This window comes from Chiloscyllium plagiosum, unplaced genomic scaffold (genome assembly GCF_037043375.1).
Source record: "Chiloscyllium plagiosum isolate Xiang-an unplaced genomic scaffold, Cpla_swu_hap1 HiC_scaffold_16, whole genome shotgun sequence".
Taxonomy (NCBI): Eukaryota; Metazoa; Chordata; class Chondrichthyes; order Orectolobiformes; family Hemiscylliidae; genus Chiloscyllium; species Chiloscyllium plagiosum.
The window spans coordinates 15,723,266-15,747,289 of NW_028270154.1; the positions used below are offsets into that span (position 1 = coordinate 15,723,266).

The 24,024-nt window shown below is 41.0% G+C and overlaps 1 protein-coding gene across 4 annotated transcripts in view; it reads left to right on the top strand.

The window, feature by feature from the left end:
• LOC122556483 (glutamate receptor 1) overlaps positions 1-24,024 on the top strand; it is a 208,569-nt gene that overhangs the window by 162,768 nt on the left and 21,777 nt on the right. For all 4 annotated transcript variants that reach the window (XM_043703159.2, XM_043703161.2, XM_043703160.2 and 1 more), the window contains exons 12-13: positions 18,684-18,882; positions 20,678-20,925. In XM_043703159.2, the coding sequence (XP_043559094.1) occupies positions 18,684-18,882; positions 20,678-20,925 (447 nt within the window). The remainder of the gene's footprint in view (positions 1-18,683; positions 18,883-20,677; positions 20,926-24,024) is intronic.

Genomic DNA, 24,024 nt, shown 5'->3' on the forward strand with positions numbered 1-24,024 from the left:
ATTATTCAAATGTTATTTACTGAGTTTGAAACAAAACTTCCTCAATCAATGCGCATTGTGGTTTATACTAAAATCATTGCTTACTGTATTATGTGCATAGGTGTATACTGAAGCATATCACTCACTATTTAATACAGTAAGGAGTTTACTAAAGACCATGGCTGTAAAATTGAGTTGTGTTGTGCCATTTGTAGTGGGCGCCAGATATGTCTGAATCAGAGTTATTATCACATTGATTAGCCAAGCTGGCAATGGAAATCACGATACCAATTTTGATCAATTTGTATGCAAGAATCACCTTTGTTAATACTTCCTGAAATAACAAGCCTTCTTAAATAAGATGAGCCCTGCACTCGGGCATCTAAGCAGCTTGCTGTGCATTGTGTTTCTGACTTCCTGTTGCTGAAGCTGGGTTTGTGGAAAATGTGGTGCACAATTGGAGTTAATTTGAGATATTTGCTGATCACAGCAAAGGAAACAACAAAATGCCTTTCATTAGAAAGGGCTGAATTGGTGCGAGGGAAGAGAGATGAGAAGGAAAGCAGGAGCTCCATCGTCACACAATGTTTCACTCTGAGCACTGACGACCTATTACAGCTGCTCTTCTTCCTTCCTCAGGTTGTGGCCCCACTCCCCCCTCCCCGCCCCCAACCTTCCCACTGGAAATAAAGGTTTCTTCTTCACTTTTACTTCTACCACCAGTGACTCCAGAGAAGTGTGACAAAATCAGGGAGCCACCACTCTCTGAAATGAAAGCAGAAAGTGCTGTAAAAACTCAACAGGTCTGAGTGCATCTTTAGGGAGAGAAACAGAGTTAAACGTTTCATGACCCCTTGTCAGAGCACTCTTTCTGAGGCTTCAGGATGTTTTGGTTTCCCACGGGGATTATTTCTCCCAGCCAATGAAGTTTCACTTTGAAGGAAACCTTCCTTTAAAGCAGGTAGGCTGGCTGGAACACCTGCTTTTCCTACAATGTTGTCAGGACGCCTGTTGTGTACAGCAACCATCAGCAGTGCTGCAGAGATGTGTAACTTGTGATGCACTCAGGGCTGCATGACAGTCCTGACAGTGAGGTGGGAGGAGTGCCAAGCTCAGAATTGGTGTGGGCTCATCACAAGTTGTGGACTAATCACCGGAAACAGAGTTTTACCAATTTCTAGACCAATCATTCAATGTTCCATGTACCAAACAGTAAAACAAAGTCATTTAGTCACTATTTTAGGTACACAGGTGTATACAAAAAGACATATTATTCTGTTACACGTAGTATATACGTTCATTCATGTGTTTATACATCATAACATTGCTATTCCATGTTTATCAGAAGAATGCTGTAATATAGTATATCATTCACAATTTTATGAACTGCCTGGTTTTAGTTGAATTGTGCACCAAGGAAAATAGTAATTCCTGATTTTCAATGGTTTATCAATTAAGTGGCATATGAAAGTACAAAGGACTTAAGCCGAACATTTGCTGCTTTTAATGCTGACGAGTGTACTGAAGCTTAATTGTGTAAGTTACCAAAAACGTTACTTTTGGACTGTTTTGTATGTGAATGGGTTCTTTGGGATGCCCCTCATTAATGTTTTATTATCGAGTGGTATATTGCAACCAGTCACTTGTCCTTTTCATATACAGGGAACATACTGAAGCACCTTTTGCATCTGCCACCCAGGAATACGTTAAAGCTTAAAATGAACAGTTTGTATAAAGAGGGATGGACCACATCCTAACATTTACTGTTTATATAGAGATCAAGAATGTAACGCCTATTAGTTACAGTGAAAATGCATATACTACAACATTCATTCAGTCTTATAAATTGACTGAGAATGAAAGTTTGTTAATCAATACTATGGGAAAGAAACAATGCTCACAGAACAATATGCAAAGGCATGTATTAAAACTCATCATTCACAGTTTTATATAAAGAGTATAACACTGATTTTAGACTCAAAGTGAGATGCTATATTTCCGTTTGCAGCATGTAACAGAAGGATTCAGCAATGATACAACAAAGAGCCAAGTTGACTGTTGTAAATTCAGGAACACAAATTTGATCAGTGTATGTATGTACAGGCAGCATGTACCTTCATTCTAAAGTAACAAACCTTCTAAAACAAAATGGCCTGTCTTCTGGAGCTACTGAAGGGTCAGTTCAGCAGGTTACAGCTGATATGTTTATAACCTACTGTTACCAATGTTGGGCTTATGAAAGCTGTGTGTTGCTTTGCTGAAACAAATTTGAAATATTCGCTGCGTATAGGAAAAGACAAAAATCCAGTACTTACATTGAGGTGGAGCCAGGTTCTTTTTATTTGCAATACTAATCTGCAACATGATCATGACAGAGAGAAGGGAGGGAGGGGAGTGAAGTGCTCAACAGAAAATGTTCTGCCCACCAAAGATTTTTCTGGAGCATCTTATTAACAAGTCAGAACAGCACATCAATAAAGAGGTCATTAGGGGATTTGCCACCTCCTTAAAACAGAGTGAGGATGATCCAGTGGGACATACAGGTCAGTTTGCCTTAACGTTTTACATAAGTCGCTCCTTCAAAACAGAAGCAGTGATGTCAGTAACATCTCACAGCTCGCTATTCATGGGTGCCTCAGGGTAGTCACAGAGGCACTGTGCACAGGAGATAGGACTTCATCCACTTCTCCTTGACAGATGAAGAGCAATTGGAAGAGCCTTTGGATTTTCCAGGGTAGAAGGCAACATCAACTGTGACACGTGTCTCTGCAGCCAGCAGTGAGCGATACTGGAACCCCATGTGCCAAGTCTCTGTGACTTGCAATGATCACACCAAGAAGTTCAGCTTGGTGAGAGCCCAATGTCCTCAAAACAAGCATGATGGTTTTGTCCTGCACTGGTCTAACTAAACACTGTCTTCAGGCCTTTAAGCCGAATAAGAGAATGGGCATTTCACAACAAGGACTAACCCTTCGATATGTGACCAATGACTCTATCCACCATCCCATCGCTTGAGGTCAGAGGACTTGTGATGGCCTTAAGGTGCAGGCTTTGGACTACACCAGCCTAGCAGCAGTCTGAACAGTTAGCAGTCTGGGTTAATTGACCAACAGAGACTGAAAGAGTAGCAGTTATGAGAGCAATTATTATCACACTGTGTGAGGGTGGCAGGTTTGAGTTCCATGAAGTCCTTTTCCACTCCCACAGGCTGGGAGCCATAGGAATGTCGAATAATCGGATGAAGCAAATTTCTGGACTGCGGCTCATGTGAACACTGACCTGGACATAGATATAGTTCTTGTTGCTAAGGGGATCAAGAGATATGGGGGGAGGGAGGATTAAAGCATTGAGCTCAATGATCAGCCATGATCATATTAAATGAGGAACAGGCTCAAGGGTCAAATGAGCTCCTATATTTTATGTTTCTAAGTGATCTGAAGTCAAGATGGCAGCCACTATCATAAGGTACGTCTGAGCATTATTTGTAGCAGTGAGATGTTGGAAACCTCCACCTGCGCTGCCAAGGAAGCTGAGTTAGCAGTTGCTCAATCCTGAACTAGTCTGGGAGCACTGCTATGGAGTTGCCGATGTGTTCCCTGGTAGAAAGAAAGTGGGCACCGAGCTCTGTAAGATGCCGTTTGCAGCTTTGGAGCCACACTCTCTCCATAATCTGCGCAGCCAGTTGAGACTGTCTGGCAAGCCTGCCAAAGTAGCAAGCATCTCACTTATGCATTATCATTCGTGTTTTCTTGTCGTTTGCCAATTATCTGCATTTCTTTGTAAAAAGGTCAATATTAAGCTGTATAGATGTACATTTTACACAGGGAGAATATAGTTAAGCATCCAATTCATGGCTTTATGCACAAAGGAATAGGATAACTCTACCATCCAATGTTTTGTCAGCTGAATGCTTTACTAAAGTACATCATTCGCAGTTTTATGAGTCAGGGAGGATAATAGAGCCTGCCATTCACTGTATTATGTGCTGATATCTATACTTAACCCTGCTATTCAATGTTTTATCAACTGAGTGGTACACTGCAGTCTGTCATTCACTGCTTTATGTAGTGAAGAGCATAATGAACCTGTTTTATATGTGTAGAGGATATATTCATGCCTATTACTCACTTATATATACACCAAGGACTGTATTGATGTCTAATATTTGCTTTCTATATATCAAGGATTGTACTGATTCCTATCAGTTACTGTTTTATAAGCTGAGCAGTATGCAATAGTCAATCATTCATGATTCTTATAATTCATCTTTTTGAAAAATGAGATTATTAATCATTAATGCTGCTGCTGTCTGTGGGTGCTTGCTACATGCAAGTTGTCTTGTTGGGTTTCCTATATTTCCATCGTGATTACATTTCAAATATATCTTGTTGGTTGTAAAGTACTTTGGGCAAACCTGAGGTCAAAAAAAGCGCTATTGAAAATCAAGCTTTTCTTTCCTTTTCCAATGTGCTATAATTTGAACAGTGCAGGCACTCATTACATACTGAGGAATATGCTAACTGTTATTATTCACTGTTTTATATAGCCAGAAGAATATAACAAGGTAGTTTCATTCAAAAGCTGTATTTCACAGGGTGGAATTTGTCTTTGCCAAAGTTCCCTAAAAGGATGCTGATTAAATGTTTTCAGTATCAGTGCTGGAACTGATTGCTTCAATAGAAATTAGTCTGTTACGTCAGCACAAAATTGTAGTTGTCTGTAATGAAGAAGATCTGTGAAACTGTGCAGTGTTCATTCAAATGTCCACTCGCCATTCTTGAACCTACTTGATGTAACAGACGTAAACTAGTACCATGGCATTTCTATACTGTATAGCTGAGCAAACATGCCTTGGTGGAAGAGATAACTTTAGAAATGTTGGCTTTTCATATTTCCAGAGTGTTTGTTTGTGAAACAATTCTTGATGAATTTTGTCGAGACTAGATATTGCCTGTTTCTATTTTGCACTTTACTTGTGATGGTCAACATATACACTATTTTCCCTTTTGTAGAATTGTGCACTTTTGCCTTACGTATTAACTTTAATCTAATGTTATAGGATTTGGTACTTGATATTGAGGGTCAAATGGAGAGGTGCTTATGTTATTCACAAAATGTTTTTTCCTCTTCATGCAAGTATGCTAAAACATAAATTAGCGTACAACAAAGGAACAATCTCTGGTTGAAAGCATTAAAGCATACTTCAACCAACAGCTCTCACTACAATGTTGTCATACTTTTACTGCTGGCTAGTTCTTATTTTTAAGACTCCTAATTATCCTTAGTGTAATGTAGTGTAATATTTAGTCTGACCATTGAAATGAAATATCATTTTATCAACATGATTTGTAATATAAGGGTACAAAACCATCCAGCAGTAAATTGAAGTGCATGTTGCAATGATTAAAAATATAAATAGGAAATGCAAAAAAAAAAGGAGAACAGCTCCAGTCACACAAGATGGAAAGGATGATCAACTAAAACTACAGTTTCTTTGTTGACAAAAGATGCAAAAATTAAAATGAAATGGAAGGAAAAGTCTTCAGGTCAGCAATGGGTTTATTATTTCATGAAGAGCCAAATTGAATCCTACACGTATGAAGGAAAACTGAAGAAGAAATGACAAACAAAGAGAATGTGAAGAGACAGTCGACATAAAAGAGGATACAAAAGTATTTTCTATATAGATCTCAATCTGCCTCTCACCCACTGCAGTGTCATTATCTCCTCTTTATAATATCGCAACCAGAATAGTGCACAGGAACAGAAGTTGGCTATTTAGTTCCTCAAACCTGTTCTTCCATACGTGGCTTAACCAAAATTCAGTGCGTAACTTCCCTGGTCATGTACGGAGGAGTGTGCTAAACACTATTTGCGCAAAGTAGATTCTCTTTACGGAACCTGGCTTGATTTGAGTAGAGGAGGATACATTCACACAGTAAATGGTTCAATATTTGATCACTTAGTCCCATTGCCATTTATTGAAGATGTGTTCTAGATCATAAGTGACATGAAATCCAGTAATGGGAGAGGTTGGTAAGGGTGAATGGTAATAAATATATGTGACATAAAAGCCAAATACTTAACAGTTTTCAAATCAAAAATGTTTTTTTATGTATACTGTACTGGTTTGGGAGAATTAAGTTAATAAACCATTGCAAATTTCAGCGCAAAATCATACACTTTGAGAAAATAATTACTAATCTGTTTTGTGATTGTTGAAGGCAATTTAGGATCTTTAAAATTCTACACCAAAGATGTGGACCATTTAGAGTCATGCACAGTAATGACAGCATAGAAAGAGGCCATTTGGCCTATCAGGTCCATATTAGTTCTCTACTAATTACGTTTCTCAACTTATCATGATAACTCTGCAAGGCAGTTTTCCACTTGCATCCATCCAACTTGCTTTTGAACTCATTCAGCAGCAGATTCTAGCTCATTACAACACTATGCTTAAAAATTTCTTCCTCTCATCCCGAGTATAACTCTTCCCACAACCTTAAATCTGGTCTTTGCACCTTCAACTAATTGAAAGAGTTTCTCTTAGCCTAGCTTTTCTTTGTCTATCTTATCTAAATTTATTAAAATCTTTTGATCCATAAAATCATCCCCCAATCTCCTTTGTTCCAAGAAGAGTAATCTTGGCCTTCCTAGCCTAACCATGAACCTAAAGCCCCTGTTTCCTGGAACGATTCTGGTGTCTGTTTTGCAACTTTTCAAGGACCTTCAAATCCTTCTCAATCCATTGACTAAGAAGAGGGTGTAATACTGTAGTTGTGGCCAGAGCTTTATCACGTTTTGGCACAACTTCCCTGCTTTTATACTCAATACTTCTCTCTGTATTGTCTAAGAACCCATGTGTTTTGCTAATTACTCTGTCAATGCGTCCTGTCACTTTCACAGATCAATGCACATGGATTCCCCAGGTATCCCTGTCCCTGTCCAGTGAGACCATACATCCTCTCTCTATCTCTTCTATTAAAAATGCATCACCTCACACTTCCATATGTTAACATTCCTGCTGCAGCTAGCTTCTTATTTGGTAAGGCTATCCACAATCAGTTACATTTGTTTTGAATTCCTCTCTTTATTTGTCTCACCATATTTGTTTGTATTGACAAATTTTGGTATTTATCTCAGTATTAAAATAGGTAAGTGTTTGAGGTCCCTCTGGAAGGGTCGGCAATTCTGAGACAGTTAGGGAACTGTATGGATACTCGAACATTGAGGTCCCCTGGAGGTGAGATCCAAATCAAAACTGAGGAACACCATCACAGCAGGCCACTTAGAGTGGCTCTGCCCCAGAAGGCAGTGGAGGCCCAATCTCTAGATTCGTTGAAGAAAGAGTTGGAGAGAGTTCTCAAGGATAGTGGAATCAAGGGTTACGGAGATAAGGCAGGAACAGGATACTGATTGAGGATGATCAGCCATGATCATAATGAATGGTGGTGCAGGCTCAAAGGGCAGAATGGCCTACTCCTGCACCTATTGTCTATTGCCTATTGAATTGCACATGAAACACTTGGGCCACAGGAGTGGTTATGCTGGCCCCTGAATTACCATTGAGAGTTCTGCTCTATTGACCTCTTCATGTGACAGATCATCACCAGTGGCAAAATGTGAACTGGACGATAAAGTTGCTCCTAATTGGAGCCTTAGCCATCCTAATTGGCTGCCCACCACTAAAACTCTCAGAATGTTGCATCACAGAAGAAGGCTAACTGATCCATTGTGTCTGTGCTGGCCCTTCAAAAGAATTATCCAGTTAATTCTACTGATGCAACTGTTATATTGTGATCAAGTATTTATTACATTTACTTTTGATTTTTACAGTTGAATTTGTTTGTACCACGCCTACAGAATATTATTTGCTGTGTAAAAAATTCTTCTCATCTCAGCTCTGGGGACCATAGAGCAAAATAAAGCTAAGATAATCAAATAAGTTAAAAAGACAGTTCTAGAAGTTTCACAAAGGGCATTCACAATAAGGTGGATGAATTAGCAATGCAATAGATATGGATGGGTGTGATATAGTTATAATTTGAGAGACATAGTTTCAGGTTACCAAGGATGGGAACTAAACATCCTCCAGATGTATTCATGGTTTATGAAGGACAGGCAAAAAAGGAAAGAGATGGGGTGACAATGTTAGTAAAGGAGATGAGAAATACCAGTGGGCAGAAAACATTGTTGAGGGTTGGATTTTGACCCCCCACAATAATATAATTTAATGCACTTACAGGCTTTAGAGGAGAATTTTCTGGAGTGTATGCATGGATTTTTAGACATATATGTTGAAGAACCAGTCAGAGAGCAGGCTATTCCAGCCTGGGTACTGTGCAATGAGAAAAGATTAATTAGTAGTCTTGTGTGATATCCCTTGGAAGAACCATAATGTTATAGAATTCTTCATTAAGATGGTGAATTAAGTTGTCGAATCTGAACCAAGAGTCCTTTTTCTAAACATGAGGTATGAAGTTCAAACTGGCGAGGATGGATTGAGGAACTTTCAATTGTAATGGTTGACCGTGGGTAGGCAATGGTTCATGTTGAAAGCGGATGTGCATGAATTATACCAATTATTCATTGCTATCTGACATAAAAATAAAAGGTGGCTCAACCTTAGTGTATGAAAAACATTAGGGCTAGTATTAGATCCAAAGAAGAGACATATAAAATTGCCAGAAAAACCAGAAAACCTGAGGATTAGATTTTTAGAACTCAGCAGAAAAGACCAGAAGGTTTGATCAAGAGTGTGAAAGTAAAAATGCAAGGAGCATAGAAACTGATTGTAAAAGCTTCTGTAAATGAAACATCAAGATTTGTCGTGACAAATGTGGATCCCCTACTGTCAAAAACAGGAGAAAGTATAAGGAGGAACAAAAAAACAGCAGAAGAATTGATCACACACTTTGGTTGTGACTTCACAAATGAGGACACAAATAGACTGCAAGAAACGTTAGGGAACCAATGGTGTAGTGAGGGAGCAGTCAATGAAAATCAAAAGGCAAGTGAAGCAAGCAGTTGGAAAGACAAATGGTTTACTAGCCTTCATTGCAGGAGGATTTGAGTTAAAAGTGGGGACGTCTTACTGTGAATGTCCTTTAGTTAAAATTGCCTCATCATTTTTATTATCAAAATGCAACAGTTCTATCTTCTCACAATTAAATTCCATTTGCTGTGTGTCTACTCATTTCACCAGCCTGCCGAAGTCCTTCTGAAATAAAACCAAAAGTGCTGGAAAAGTGCAACGTTTACGGATAGACAGGAATGGAGCTAATGCTTTTGAGTCCAATATGACTCTTCATTGGAACAGACTCTTTGGACTCTTCTGCTGAAAATGAGCCATTGGACACAAGACATTAATTCAGTTTCCCTTTACACAGATGATGACAGACCTGCTGAGTTTGTCCATCACTTTGCTTTTATTTCAGCTCTCCAGCATCTGCATTATTTTGCTCCTCTTGAAGTCTGCTATTACCCTTCTCACTGTTTACGACATTCTGAACTTTATATTGATTATGAGATGTTCAGAACAACCTCGGTTATCTGAACATCAGTTATCCGAATTTCAAATTATCTGAACAAGATCTCAAGATCTTGTAAATGCTTCCTTTATTTGCGATCAGATCAGTTATCCCAACAATCAGTTATCCGATCAGAATACTCCCCACCCATCTCGTTTGGATAACCGAGGTTGTTCTGTATTCCCAAGTCCAAGTCATTACGATTGCTCAAAAAGAAGTGTCCCTGCGGAACTCCATTATATATGTCTCACTTGAAAACTCAACCATTTGCTAGTGCTGTCTGCTTTCTGTCACTTTGCCAATGTTGTGTCCAAACTACAATTAGTAGGAAGTGAGGATTGCAGATGCTGGAGATCAGAGTCAAAAGTGTGGTGCTGAAAAAGCATAGCAGGTCAGGCAGCACACGAGGAGCAGGAGAATTGATGTTTCGGGTATGGCCTCATCCTTGATGAAGGACTTATGCTTGAAACGTTGATTCTCCATCTCTTCAGATGCTGCCTGACCTGCTGTGCTTTTCCAGCACCACACTCTCGACTCCAAACTAGAATTGCCCTTTAGTCTCATGACTTGTAATTTTGCTAAATAGTCCATCACTGTAGTTTGCCAAATGCTTTCTCAAAGCCCTTAAATCCAACATCAATGAGACAATCCTCATCAAAACTATTCTTTATTCAGTTGAACAGAATCTTAATTGGACCAAGCATATACGTACTGTAGATACGCGAGCAAATCAAAGGCAAGTAACTCACCTCTTGTGTTAGCAAACTCTGCCCAACGTCTACAAAACACAAGTTAGGAGAGTGTTGGAATACTCTCCATTTACCCTGTTGTTAAAATTCCAGCAACACTCAAGGGCCTCAATGGGCCAGCATGGCCCAGTGGTTAGCACTGCTGCCTCATTGCGCTGGGGACCTGGGTTCAGTTCCAGCCTTGGGCAAATGCTTTTGTGGAGTTTGCGCATGTCTGTGTCGGTTTCTTCCAGGTGTTCTGGTTTCCTCCCACGATCCAAAGATGTGCAGGTTAGGTGAATTGGCCATGCTAAATTGCCCATACTATTCAGGGATGTGTAGGTTAGGTGCATTAGCCAGGGTTAAATATAGGGTAAGGGAATGGGTCTGGATGGGTTACTCTTCAGAGGGTCAGTGTGGACCTGTTGGGCCGAAGGGCCTGCTTCCACACTGAAGGGATTCAATGAAACTCAATACCATTCCATGACAAGGCCACACACTTAATTGCCATCCCATCTAGCACTTTTTAAGATTTATTCTCTCCTGCATCAATGCACAGTGACAGAAATGTGTACCATCTATAAGATGCAACTCACCAAAGCTCTGTAGCCAAAATTTTCCTAAAATGCAGCCTCTACCGTCTACAAGGACAAGGGCAGCAGATACATTGGAACACCAGCTCCTGCAAGTTCCCCTCCTAGTCATTTATTATCTTAACTTAGAATCATACCACTATTCCCTTATTGTCACTACTTGAAAATCCTGGAACCGTGAGTGTACCTGCACCAAATGAACTGCAGTAGTTCCAGAAGATGGCTCACCATTACCTTCTCCAGGACAACAAATACTGCCCTAGCCAGTGACACGTACGTTCAAGATACATTTATCAAAAAAATGTAAAACTGGGGTTACCACTCTGAGCTGTTTCTATTGTAAATTTTCACTTTTTATGCATTAATACTGTAAATTCTGAGATTTATTGTGACCTTATAATTGAGGTGTATGGACAGGCTGAATAGAGAGCAGCAGTTCCCCTTGGTTGAGGGGTCAATCACAAAAGGGCATAGTTTTAGTGTAAGAGGACAGGAAATTCAAAGGGGATTGAGAACCTTTTTTTCACTCAGAGGGTGGTGGGAATCTGGAATGCACTGCCTACTAATGGAGGTTGGAAACCTTACAACCTTTAAAAATATTTGGATGAGTACTTCAAATATCATAACATTCAAAGATATAGGGCAAGTGCAGGAAATTGGGATTAGCGTGCCTTTAGTGGTAGTTATGTTGGTGTTGACTCAATGGGCTGAAGGGCCTTTTCTGTACTATATGAATCTATGAGTCTTAAATTACAAATACAGCATGCCATTGTTTGCCAATACTCTATACACCTTTCACTGGTGTTTATACTGCATATGTGATCTATGACTTCCTGTTTGCTTATTGTGTAAATACTCATTATAAAATATTTTGGTTCTGAATACTATTGAAGATGATCATTCCTTTGGGGAGTGCAACCAGAGCCCAGATTACAGCACCACAAAGCTTCAACAGTGCATTAGGTGGAGAGAAGGAAGTTCAGATACCAGTAGATGATTCCATAGTGCGTGTACAGATGAATGGTCCTGCAAACATTTATAGATTGAGATGAGATCTTTCCTGGGTAAACTGAATTCAAAGATTGACAAACACAATTGTGATCAAAATATGAGCTGTCTTTAAATAATGAGGTTCAGTGCAAAGTCAAGATGTGTTCTCATGAAACGGGAATGTAAAGTAACAGAAGAGAGAGCTAACCCGTGATTGGGAGATACAGAAAATAGAAACATGTCAGATGTTACCTTAGAATCCCTACAGTATGGAAACAGGCTTTTCAGCCCAACAAGTTTACACTGAACCTCGGAAGAGTATCCCACCCAAACACATTCCCCATTGTTCTACATTTACCCCTGATTAATGCACCTAACCTACACGTCCCTGAATACTGTGGGCAATTTAGCATGGTCAATCCATCTAGCCTGCTCATCTTTGGACTGTGGAAGGAAGCCCATGCAGACATGGGGAGAATGTGCAAATTCCACACAGAGAGTCGCCTGAGGCTGGAAGCGAACCTAGGTCCCTGGTGCTGTGAGGCAGCAGTGCTAACCAATGAGCCACTGCGCCACCCCGCCAACCCGAATTGATGATAATTGTGGAGGTTAATTGTGAAAGGAATTGGGGTGATGTAGAGAAAATGAGAAGAGGGTGGCAGCTGATGTAAAACAAAATATCAAAATCTTCTACATGCAGAGGAGAGGTGGGGCTCACTGGAAAGTAAAAAGCAGACACACGCATGGAAGCAGAGGACTTGGCTAAATGATTATTCTGTGTCTGTCTTTATCAAGGAAGAAGATGTGACAACTTTTTTGTGACATGGAGAAAGCTAAGATACTGAATGTTTTAAAAATGGTCTAAGAGGGTATCAACATTTAAAGTTGACAAGAGCTTCGAACTGGATCAGATGCATCCAAGGATGTTAAGTTAAGGAAGGGAGCAAATTAAGGAAGTACTAACTTTGATGGAATGATCAATGGTGACATTAGAAAATAATGATCAAGACTGTGATTCAGAGCATCTTGTCCAGGGCTGAAGTGTGAACATTGAGAAAAATAGACATCTACATTCTGTGAAGTTGTGGAATGTAGTCCTTGAGAAGGATGCAACAAATCAATTAGAGAGAACACAGGGTTGTTCAGGTGAGCCAATGGGCCATGGAATGGCAGATAGAGTTTAATTTAGATAAATGTGAAGTACTGCATTTTGGAAAGCCAAATCAGGGCAGGGCTTTTCCACTTAATGATAAGGTCCTCGGGAGTGTTGCTGAACAAAGAGATCTTGCAGTGCAGGTTCATAGCTCCTTGAAAATGGAGTCACAGGTAGATAGGATAGTGAAGAAGGTGTTTGGTATGCTTGCCTTAATTGGTCAGTGCATTGAATATAGGAGTTGGGAGGTCATATTGCAGTTGTACAGGACATTGTTTAGGTCACTTTTGGAGTATTGTGTGCTATTCTGGTCTCCCAGATATTGAAAAGATGTTGTGAAACTTGAAAGGGTTCAGAAAAGATTTACGAGGATTTTGCCAGGGTTGGGGGGTTTGAGCTAAAGGGAGAGGCTGAATAGGCTGGGGCTATATTCCCTGGAGAATCGGAGGCTGAGGGGTGACCTTGTAGAGGTTTATAAAATCATGAGGGGATTGGGTAGGGTAAATAGGCAAGGTATTTTCCCTGGGGTAGGGGATTCCAAAACTAGAGGGCATAGATTTAAGGTGAGAGGGGAAAGATATAAAAGGGACCTAAGGAGCAACGTTTTCACGCAAAAGGTGGTGCGTCCATGGAATGAGCTACCAAAGGAAGGGTGGAGGCTGATACTATTACAATATTTAAAAAGCACCTGAATGCGTATATGAATAGGAAAGGTTTAGAGGGATATGGACCAAATGTGATTAGATTTATATAGGATAATGGTCAGCATGGATGAGTTGGACTGAAGGGTCTGTTTCTGTGCTGTATATCTCTATGTCCCAAAGTAGAGAAGGAAGGATCATTAACAAATATCATCAAGAAAGGCAAACAAAATTGAATTAGCCATATGCTAAGGCAAGAGAACTTGTCAAAGGGGATCATTGAAATTACATTAGAGGAATGTAAATTAAAGAAAGTAAGAGAATGATGATATGAGACAATTTGTTACTGAAAATAGGAGGCTCCTTATCATGGGAGACAACAATTAAGACCTGGAGAAATGAGCAGAAGGCTATTACTCACCATAACCTGCAGGTATAGTACCAGAGAACGAGAATTACTACCATCTTCACAAAAGTAAGAATGATGGAAAAGCTTTCAAAGCTAATCCACGACAAACTTAACAGTTACAGACAAAAGCAAATGAATTTAGGAAAGCCAGCAAGGATTTGTTATAAGCAAATTGTGTTTAAATAACTTGGTTGAGTTTGTAATGAAGTGACTGAGATAGTTGATGAGCGAGTTGATGGATTGTACATGGATATCCAATAGGTGTTTGATAAAATGCCACTTAACAGCGTTCCCAGCAATGTGGAAGCCCATGGAATGAAAGGAACAATAGAATTATGAGTGCGGTTTTGACTGTGTGACAGGAAACAGTCGTGAGAAACAATTGTTTCTGAGATCACAGGAGGGTATACAGTGAGATTTCCCAAGGTTTGGCGTGAAGATAAATATGACCTTAACAGCTTAGACTTGGCTCTATGAGGCACAATTTCAAAATTTGCTTATGGACATACAGTTAACTATGAGGAGGATAGTGACAGGCTTCAAGAGAACATAGGCAGTCTAGTGGAATGGACAAACACATGGCAGATTAAAATTAACCCTAAGAAGAGTGAAGCGATACATTTCCAGTCAGAAGATTCAGGAGAAAAAATGAGCACAATTATAAACCAGGTGCAAGAAGGGAGAGACCCCTCGGGAAATGTGTAGAAAATTGATGAAAGAAATTGTTTGGAGAAGAAGGGAGAACTGGATGACACAGATTTAAAATGATTCCCAAAAGAAACAAAGATGAGACAAGGAGTCAGAAAACAATTATGCATGTTTAGGATCTGACTGACATGGTGTGAATGTGTAGTAGAGCTAGATTCAGTCATTATTCTAAAAGGGAATTAGATAAGCACCTGAAGGGAAAACATTTGCCAATTTCTGGAAAAGGGTGAAGTGAAATTGATAGTAACTAAATTAATTTTGCAGAAATCTGGCATGGGTTTAGCAAGCCTATAGCCTCTTTCTATACTGTGTCCATTCTATGACTCCGGCCATTCTATCGGATGCCTTTGTGTGTTCCTGCTATATATGCAGGGTGTCAGTCTCTCTGTTTAAATGGTGTAGCTACTGTGTGTTTCTTTATCATTTTCAATGTTTATCCCATAAAGACAGGGTCTGCCCTATATCCTTGTCTCTCTCTTTCCCTATTTATACTGCAAATGCTGGATGCCTCTGTAACAACTACACAAGTAAGATTTATGTGAACCATAAAGATGAAGGTGTGTATCAAGCTTAATCTACCCTGTTCATTGGCTGGATGCCTGATTCGGGGCCATCTCAGATGACATTTCAAGCATGGGAGCTTGTGAAATGCGAGTTCCACTCTAACTACAAACATGTTTAGAAAAATACTTGGAGCAAGTTCTAAGTGGATACTTAAAGTCTTCAGTGTTACCTTGGGCAGTCTGGTCAAGGTCATCGATGAACAGAGACCCACACCCAACAAGGGGCAGACTGTCCTCTAGGCAATATCTCCACCTCCAAGAGGAAGAGCTTGCTGAGGTGGTGAATGCTGTATTTTGACATGGTTGCAATGCTGGAAGAAGCTCAGTGACCTGAATGGTGTTGTCAAGGTAAGAAACATGTTCTCCTGCTCCCTGCTCCATCACCACCATTCCCAGCCCCAATTCTCATAGTACTGACCTTTCCACTCCCCCCCCCCCCCCCCCCACCCCCCCACCCCCCATTACTTGTCACATTCTGTGCACCTCCTTCTCATCGTACTTCTCATTTCTAGTCTTTGCTTCCCACATCTCAGATCTGGTGCACTGTGTCTTAGCTAAAGAGCTACATTTCTAAAGTGCACCACCACCAGTCAGTAACAAATGCCTGAGAGAGGAGGCTTCCACTAGATTTGCCTTTACATCTGCACTCCCTCTCTCCTCTCAAAGAAGGTACCCTGGTCAATCCAGGCAGTGGGATACTCAGTCCTAATGAGGACAAGACCGGAGGAGACATCAAGAAGAATTTATTGACATAGTGTCATACAGCACGGAAACAGACCCTTCTGTTCAATCTGTCCATGCCGAACATAATCCCAAACCAATCTACTCCAACCTGCCTGCTCTTGGCCCATATCCCTCCAAACCTTTCCTATTCATATACTTATCCAAATGTATTTTAAACATTGTAATTGTGCTCACATCTACATCCCCATTTCCTCTTTTCACTTCCATCCCACTCCACACGTTTTGTGTGAACTGTGCATAGTCCACCCCATAAACCTCCCTCTCCCTTTGCTTTCCCTACACAATGAAACTTCATTCTTGTCTCAACCTTGTATTTCAGGTGCTGAAGGTATGGAAGCTGCTCAGCCTGTGGAGGAAGAGGGGGTTCACCCTTCCTGAAGATTGCACACTCAGTTTCACTCTCACAAGCACCAGCTCAGACTGGCACTGCACTTAACCTTTGATGTTGGTCTCGAACAGAGGTCTTCATGTGGTAAATTACAGAGCATAAGTGTGCAAGTACCAGGGCAAAGAGAGAGGGTGCACCAGGTTGCAGACTCAGATGTGGATTCTATGTTTACTGAAGGACCCTGATGGAGAAGCCGATCAACGAGCTCACACACAGCGGTTCAGAGTACTGAGGAGTCCAGCTGCACGTGAGCATGGAGATCTATGTTTTGGCTCCACTGAAAGTGCAGCTTCTTTTATCACAGTTTGGTAGGGCTATTTAATTCCAGGGGAGATGCTGATGTAGTGGCATTGTCACTTGGATAGTACTGCACACCTCCAGCTTAATGTTCTGGGTATTAGATTTGGCTGCTGGTGGAATTTGAGTTCAACCTTTAATATCTGGAATGATAAGAATCGATAGGCTGAAAGTAATGATTGTCATTTAGCAAAAAAGGCCACCTGGTTCCCAGTGTCCTTGAAAGACGGAAATCTGCTGTCCTTACCTGGTCTGGCCTGCGTGTGACCCCAGAATGACAGCAATGTGGTTGATGCTTCTTAATTGTCCTCTGAAATGGCCTAGAGAGCCAATCAATTCAAGAGCAGTCAGGGATATGCAACAAATGCTAGTGTTTCCAATGGAGCTCACATACCATATGAGAACTAAAGAAAAGCATACTAAGTGGGAATGGTAAGATAACATTCAGTAACATCATGGTTGATCTGTGCCTCAACTCTCTTTAGCCACTTTGCCGCTCCTTTAACTGTATTTTTTCCACACAAAATATTCTGTCTGCTCCAACTGATCCTCAGCATCCAGAACTGTTTAGGGGAGAGGATTCCAGAGACCTGAACATAATGTGAATAACAATCTGAGCTCAAAGTCAACATGTCAGTCATGATTACTGAATGAATATATACTATAAGTGGGATCATGTGTCTAAGCCAGAAACAGCTGATTGGCTGATCCAGTGGATTGTTAAGGCTATCTGTTTATTGACTGATCAGAAGTCCATCTTATGGTTTATAAAGTTTAACAGTGCTTCACACCATTAGCTGGGGAGCAGGTCAATTCTTTGTCTAAGCTTGCTGATTGACTGAGACATGTTTTGTGACCCATGGCACCCGCAGCACTGGGCGTAAGAACATTTGCTGCTAAAACGGATTGTACAAATTGGATGAGGAATTGTGAACATGGCACGACACCCCATACGGATAGAGGATCACTTTGGGTACATTAATCCTCTGGCCAAGCAGGCAAGATTTGAATTTGTTCAATATCCATCCACTTGCACAGTGCCAAAGTCAAACTGCAAGTGTCATGGGAAGAAAATGGGAGACCATGTCCAGTATTTCCAGAACACCACTGGCAAAGGGAATATATTATGATGATTCCAATCACTCCAATTGTGTGTGCAGTTTTGGACCCCTTATCTAAGGAAAGATGTACTGGCATTGGAGACAAAACATAGAAGGTTCACTAGACTGATACCAGCTAGGGAGGGACTGTCTTATGAGGAAAGGTTGAGCAGATTGGGCTTGTACTCATTGGAATTTAGAAAAATGAGAGGCAACTTCATTGAAACAAACAAAATGCTTAGGGGACTTGACAGGGTAGATGCAAAAAGGCAATAAAGAGGACTTGAGGATTCTCAGATCAGTCATGATTTCACTGAATGGAGGAGCAAATTCAATGGGCTGAATGGGCTGCTTCAGCTCCGATATCTTATGGAGTATTTAAGGGAGGCCTGGGAACCTACCATCAAACCACAGCGCTGAGAAACCGGACTTTTTAAAAAAATTCTTTCCTGGGATCTGAGCATTTCTGGCAAGACCTGCGTTTGTTGCCCATCCCAACCTGTTTTTGAGAAGATTGTGGTGAACTGCATTTCTTCATAGGTTTAGCTTCTGACTTGCAGTCTCATATTTAGAGAAATAAATTGTTGGCTGTCATTGTCATATTTGTGCTGACGATCAACATGGAATACCTGAAATCTCAGTAATCAATCATGGGCAGCTCTTACCTTTAACCCCTGCCTGGGGTCACAAAGGTCTCAGGAGTGGGATCTGGTTTGACAGAAGCTGTTAAGTTTTTTGTGGTTGTGAATACTCCTAAACCACACACATTGACTCAAGACTAGTAATGTGCTGTCTTTTTTTAATGCATTTCATTTCATGTCATTTCCTCCCCCAACCCCCATGTTCTTGACCATATTTAGATCTCTGTCGGGCAGAATTGTTGGTGGAGTTTGGTGGTTCTTCACTTTGATCATCATCTCATCCTACACTGCAAATCTAGCTGCCTTCCTGACAGTCGAACGAATGGTGTCTCCCATTGAGAGCGCAGAGGACCTTGCAAAGCAGACAGAGATCGCCTATGGAACGCTTGACGCTGGATCAACAAAAGAGTTCTTCAGAGTAAGTACAAAAGCCTTTCTACCCAACTCTAGGGACAGCTACAAGTGAAATTTTTCACTGTTAATGCAATTGAAGCTATTTTATAAAAAAGATTTGTATTTCTTTCACACCATTCAACACCATAGAACATCCCAAAGTATTTTGTAGTCATTAAAGTGTAGTCCCATGTTGTGGGCGGCACGGTGGCATAGTGGTTAGCACTGCTGCCTCACAGCGCCAGAGACCCGGGTTCAATTCCCGCCTCAGGTGACTGACTGTGTGGAGTTTGCACGTTCACCCCGTGTCTGCGTGGGTTTCCTCCGGGTGCTCCGGTTTCCTCCCACAGTCCAGAGATGTGCAGGTCAGGTGAATTGGCCATGCTAAATTGCCCGTAGTGTTAGGTAAGTGGTAAATGTCGGGGTATGGGTGGGTTGCTTCAGCGGGTCGGTGTGGACTTGTTGGGCCGAAGGGCCTGTTTCCACACTGTAATGTAATGTAATGTAATCTAATCTAATCTAATATAGAAATTTCAGCAACTACCTCGTTTACAACAGGGTCCCACAGGCAGCATGCTGAGGAAGGCTAAAAGCCAGCCTGAAATTGGACCCAGCGTTTTATTGACATGACACTGTTGCCATCGCCCCAGGGTTAAGCTGGGCAGGCATTGGCAAAGTGATAATGTCACTAGCCTCATGGCAGAAGATGTCAGGCCAAGGTTCTGAGGACATGGGTTTCAATCCCATTATGACAGCTGGCAAAATTCAAAAAGAAAAGTTGATAAAATCAGAAATGGGGACCAACTTAACGGTAGCCATGTAACTGCACTGGATTGTCGTAAAACCCATCTGGTTTAGCCAATGTCCTTTAGGAAAGTAAATTGCTGCCCTTATGTGGCTGGGCCTACATGTGACTCCAGACCCACAGCAATGTGACTGACACTTAACTGCCCTCCAGGCAATTAGAGATGGGCAATAAATGTTGGCCTAGCTAGTGATGCCCATATCCCATGAATATATATTTGTCCTTTTGAAGAGCAAAGGATCTCAAGATTGCCACCTCACTAATAATATTTCAAAAGTTACTCAAAGGAAGCTGGAAGTTAAGGAGATGGACGTTGGAATGAGAGGTCTCAGAGTACACTATTAAAATGTTAAAACATGGGCATCATGTCAATCTTCTGGCTCACATGGGCTCTAAGGGCAGTCAAAATGTGAGATGCAACACAGATATGGGAGTCCTTTCGTGACTGGGACATTGCTGGTAATTTAGGGAGTTTCCAAAATATTGAGGCATTTCAGGGATCCCCTGACATTGTGGAAAATACAAAATCCCTGTAGCAACAGTGACACCCCATTCTCTTAAAAATCCTTAATTCCCTGATTTTCATTCACCCTGGTGAAGGTTGAGGTAGCTAGACAGGGGAGCTGCTGAAGTCAATCACCAATGAAGGCCATGTATCAGTTCTGTTGAGTGGTTGACCGTTGAATAAGACCATGAGACATAGAAGCAGAAGTAGGCCATTTATCCCAACGTGTCCTCTCTGCTGTTCAATGAGATCACAATTGATCTGAGAATCCTTGACTCTAATTACCTCATAATCCTTGATTCCCTTACTGATTAAAAATGTCTCCATCTCAGCCTTAATTATGCTGAATGATACAGCCTCACTAGCCTCCTACAGTAAAGGTTCCACACATTGGCTACCCTCCGAGAGAAAAAAAAGCCCACAACAGACCTGCCAGCCCACATTCCAGGAAAGAAGAACCGTCCTTGGTGCTGAGGTAAATTCATTCTGTTTACTCTTCATCTTATGCAGAGGTCAAAGATTGCCGTTTTTGAAAAGATGTGGGCTTATATGAAGTCTGCTGAGCCTTCAGTCTTTGTCAAAACCACAGAGGAAGGTGTAATCCGTGTGAGAAAGTCCAAAGGGAAGTATGCCTATCTCTTAGAGTCGACCATGAATGAGTACATCGAGCAGAGGAAGCCATGTGATACCATGAAGGTTGGAGGTAACCTCGACTCCAAGGGATATGGAGTGGCTACACCAAAAGGATCACCTTTAAGGTGGGTGGATTCATGCAACACTGTGTAAGAAAACACACTATTAGCAAAGCACCTGAAAGTAATAGCCCAAAAGCTTAACATTGGGAACTGAGGCAAGTAGTGTCGCACTGGGAACAAACTCACGAATACTGTAACACTGAGAACAAACTCACTAATACAGTAACACTTGGAACAAACTCACTAATATTGTATCACTGGGAACAAGCTCACTGATCCAGTAACACAGGGAACAAACTCACTAATTCAGCACCACTGGGAACAAACTCACTAATACTGTAACACTGGAAGTAAACTCACTGATACAGTAACACTGGGAACAACCTCACTAATACCGTAACACTGGAATCAAAGTCACTGATACAGTAACACTGGAAACAAACTCACTGATACAGCAACACTCGGAACAAAATCACTAATGCAGTAACACTGGGAACAAACGCACTAACACAGCAACACTGGGAACAAAATCACTAATACAGCAACACTGGGAACAAACTCACTGATACAGCAACACTGGGAACAAACGCACTAACACAGCAACACTGGGAACAAACTCACTGATACAGTAACGCTGGGAACAAAATCACTAATACAGTAACACTGGGAACAAACTCACTAATACTGTAACACTGGGAACAAACACGTTAATACAGTAACATTGGGAATAAACTCACTAATACTGTAACACTGCGAACAAACTCACTAATACTGTAACACTGGGAACAAACTCGCTGATACAGTAACACTGGAAAAAAACTCACTAATACAGCAACACTGGAAACAAACACATTAATAAAGTAACACTGGGAACAATCTCACTAATACAGTAACACTGGGAACAAACTCACTAATACAGCAACACTGGGATCAAACTCACTGATACAGTAACACTTGGAACAAAATCACTAATACAGTAACACTGGGAACAAACTCACTAATAATGTAACACTGGGAACAAAATCACTAATACAGTAACACTGGGAACAAACTCACTGATACAGTAACACTTGGAACAAAATCACTAATACAGTAACACTGGGAACAAACTCACTAATAATGTAACACTGGGAACAATCTCACTAATACAGTAACACTGGGAACAAACTCACAGGTACATTAACACTGGGAAAAAACTCACTAACACAGCAACACTGGGAACAAATTCATTAATACAGTACCACTTGGAACAAACTCACTAATACAGTGACACTGAGAACAAACTCACTACTACAGCAACACTGGAAACAAACTCACTAATCCAGCAACACTGTAAAAAACTCACTAATACAGCAACACTGGGAACAAAATCACTAATACAGGAGCACTGGGAACAAACTCACTAATACAGCAACGCTGGGAACAAAATTACTAGATTAGATTAGATTAGATTACAGTGTGGAAACAGGCCCTTCGGCCCAACAAGTCCACACCGACCCGCCGAAGCGAAACCCACCCATACCCCTACATTTACCCCTTACCTAACACTATGGGCAATTTAGTATGGCCAATTCACCTGACCCTGCACATCTTTGGACTGTGGGAGGAAACCGGAGCACCCGGAGGAAACCCACGCAGACACGGGGAGAACGTGCAAACTCCACACAGTCAGTCGCCTGAGGCGGGAATTGAACCCGGGTCTCTGGCGCTGTGAGGCAGCAGTGCTAACCACTGTGCCACCGTGCCGCCCACTAATACAGCAACACTGGGAACAAAATCACTAATACAGCATCACTGGCAACAAACTCACTGATACAGAAACACTGGGAACAAATTCACTAAAACAACAACACTGGGATCAAACTCACTAACACTGTAACACTGGGAACAAACTCACTAATACAGCACCACTGGGAACAAACACCTTAATACAGCAACACTGGAAATAAACTCACTAATATTGTAAAACTGGGATCAAACTCACTGATATAGTAACATTGGGAACAAACTCACTAATAATGTAACACTGGGAACAAACTCACTGATACAGTAACATTGGGAACAAACTCACTAATAATGTAACACTGGGAACAAACTCACTAATACAGCAAAACTGGCAACAACCTCATTAATACTGTAACACTGGAAACAAACTCACTAATACAGTAACTCTGGAAATAAACTCACGAATACAGTAACACTGGGAACAACCTCACTAATACTGTAACACTGGAAACAAACTCACTAATACTGTAACACTGGGAGCAAACTCACTGATAGCTTAACCCTGCGAACAAATTAACTGATACAGTAACACTGGGAACAAACCTACTAATACAGTAACACTGGGAACAAAATCTCTCATACAGCAACACTGGGAACAAACTCACTGATACAGCAACACTGGGAACAGACTCACTGATACAATAACACTAGGAACAAACTCACTATTACAGCAACACTGGGAACAATCTCACTAATACGTTAACACTGGGAACAATCTCACTAATGCTGTAACACTGGGAACAAACTCACTGATACAATAACATTGGGAACAAACTCATTAATACAGTAACACTTGGAACAAACTCTCTAATACAGTAACATTGGGAACGAAATCACTAACACAGCACCACTGGGAATAAACCCACCGATACAGTATTACTGGGAACAACCTCACTAGTACAGCAACACTGGGAACAAACTCACTAATACTGTAACACTGGGAACAATCTCGCTAATACTGTATCACTGCGAACGTACTCACTAATACAGCAACACTGCGAACAAACTCACTGATACAGCAACACTGGGAATAGACTCAATAATACTGTAATATAGGGAACAAACTCACTAATACACCAACACTAGGAAAAAACTCACTAATACAGTAACACTGGCAACAAACTCACTGATACATTAACACTTGGAACAAACTCCCGAACACTGTAACACTGGGAACAATCTCACTAACACTATAACCCTGGGAACAAACTCACTGATACAGTAACACTGGAAACAAACTCACTAATACAGTAACACTGGGAACAGACTCACTAATACAGCAAAACAGGGAACAATCTCACTAATATAGTAACACTGGGAACAAACTCACTAATACTGTACACTGGGAACAAACTCATTAATACAGTAACACTTGGA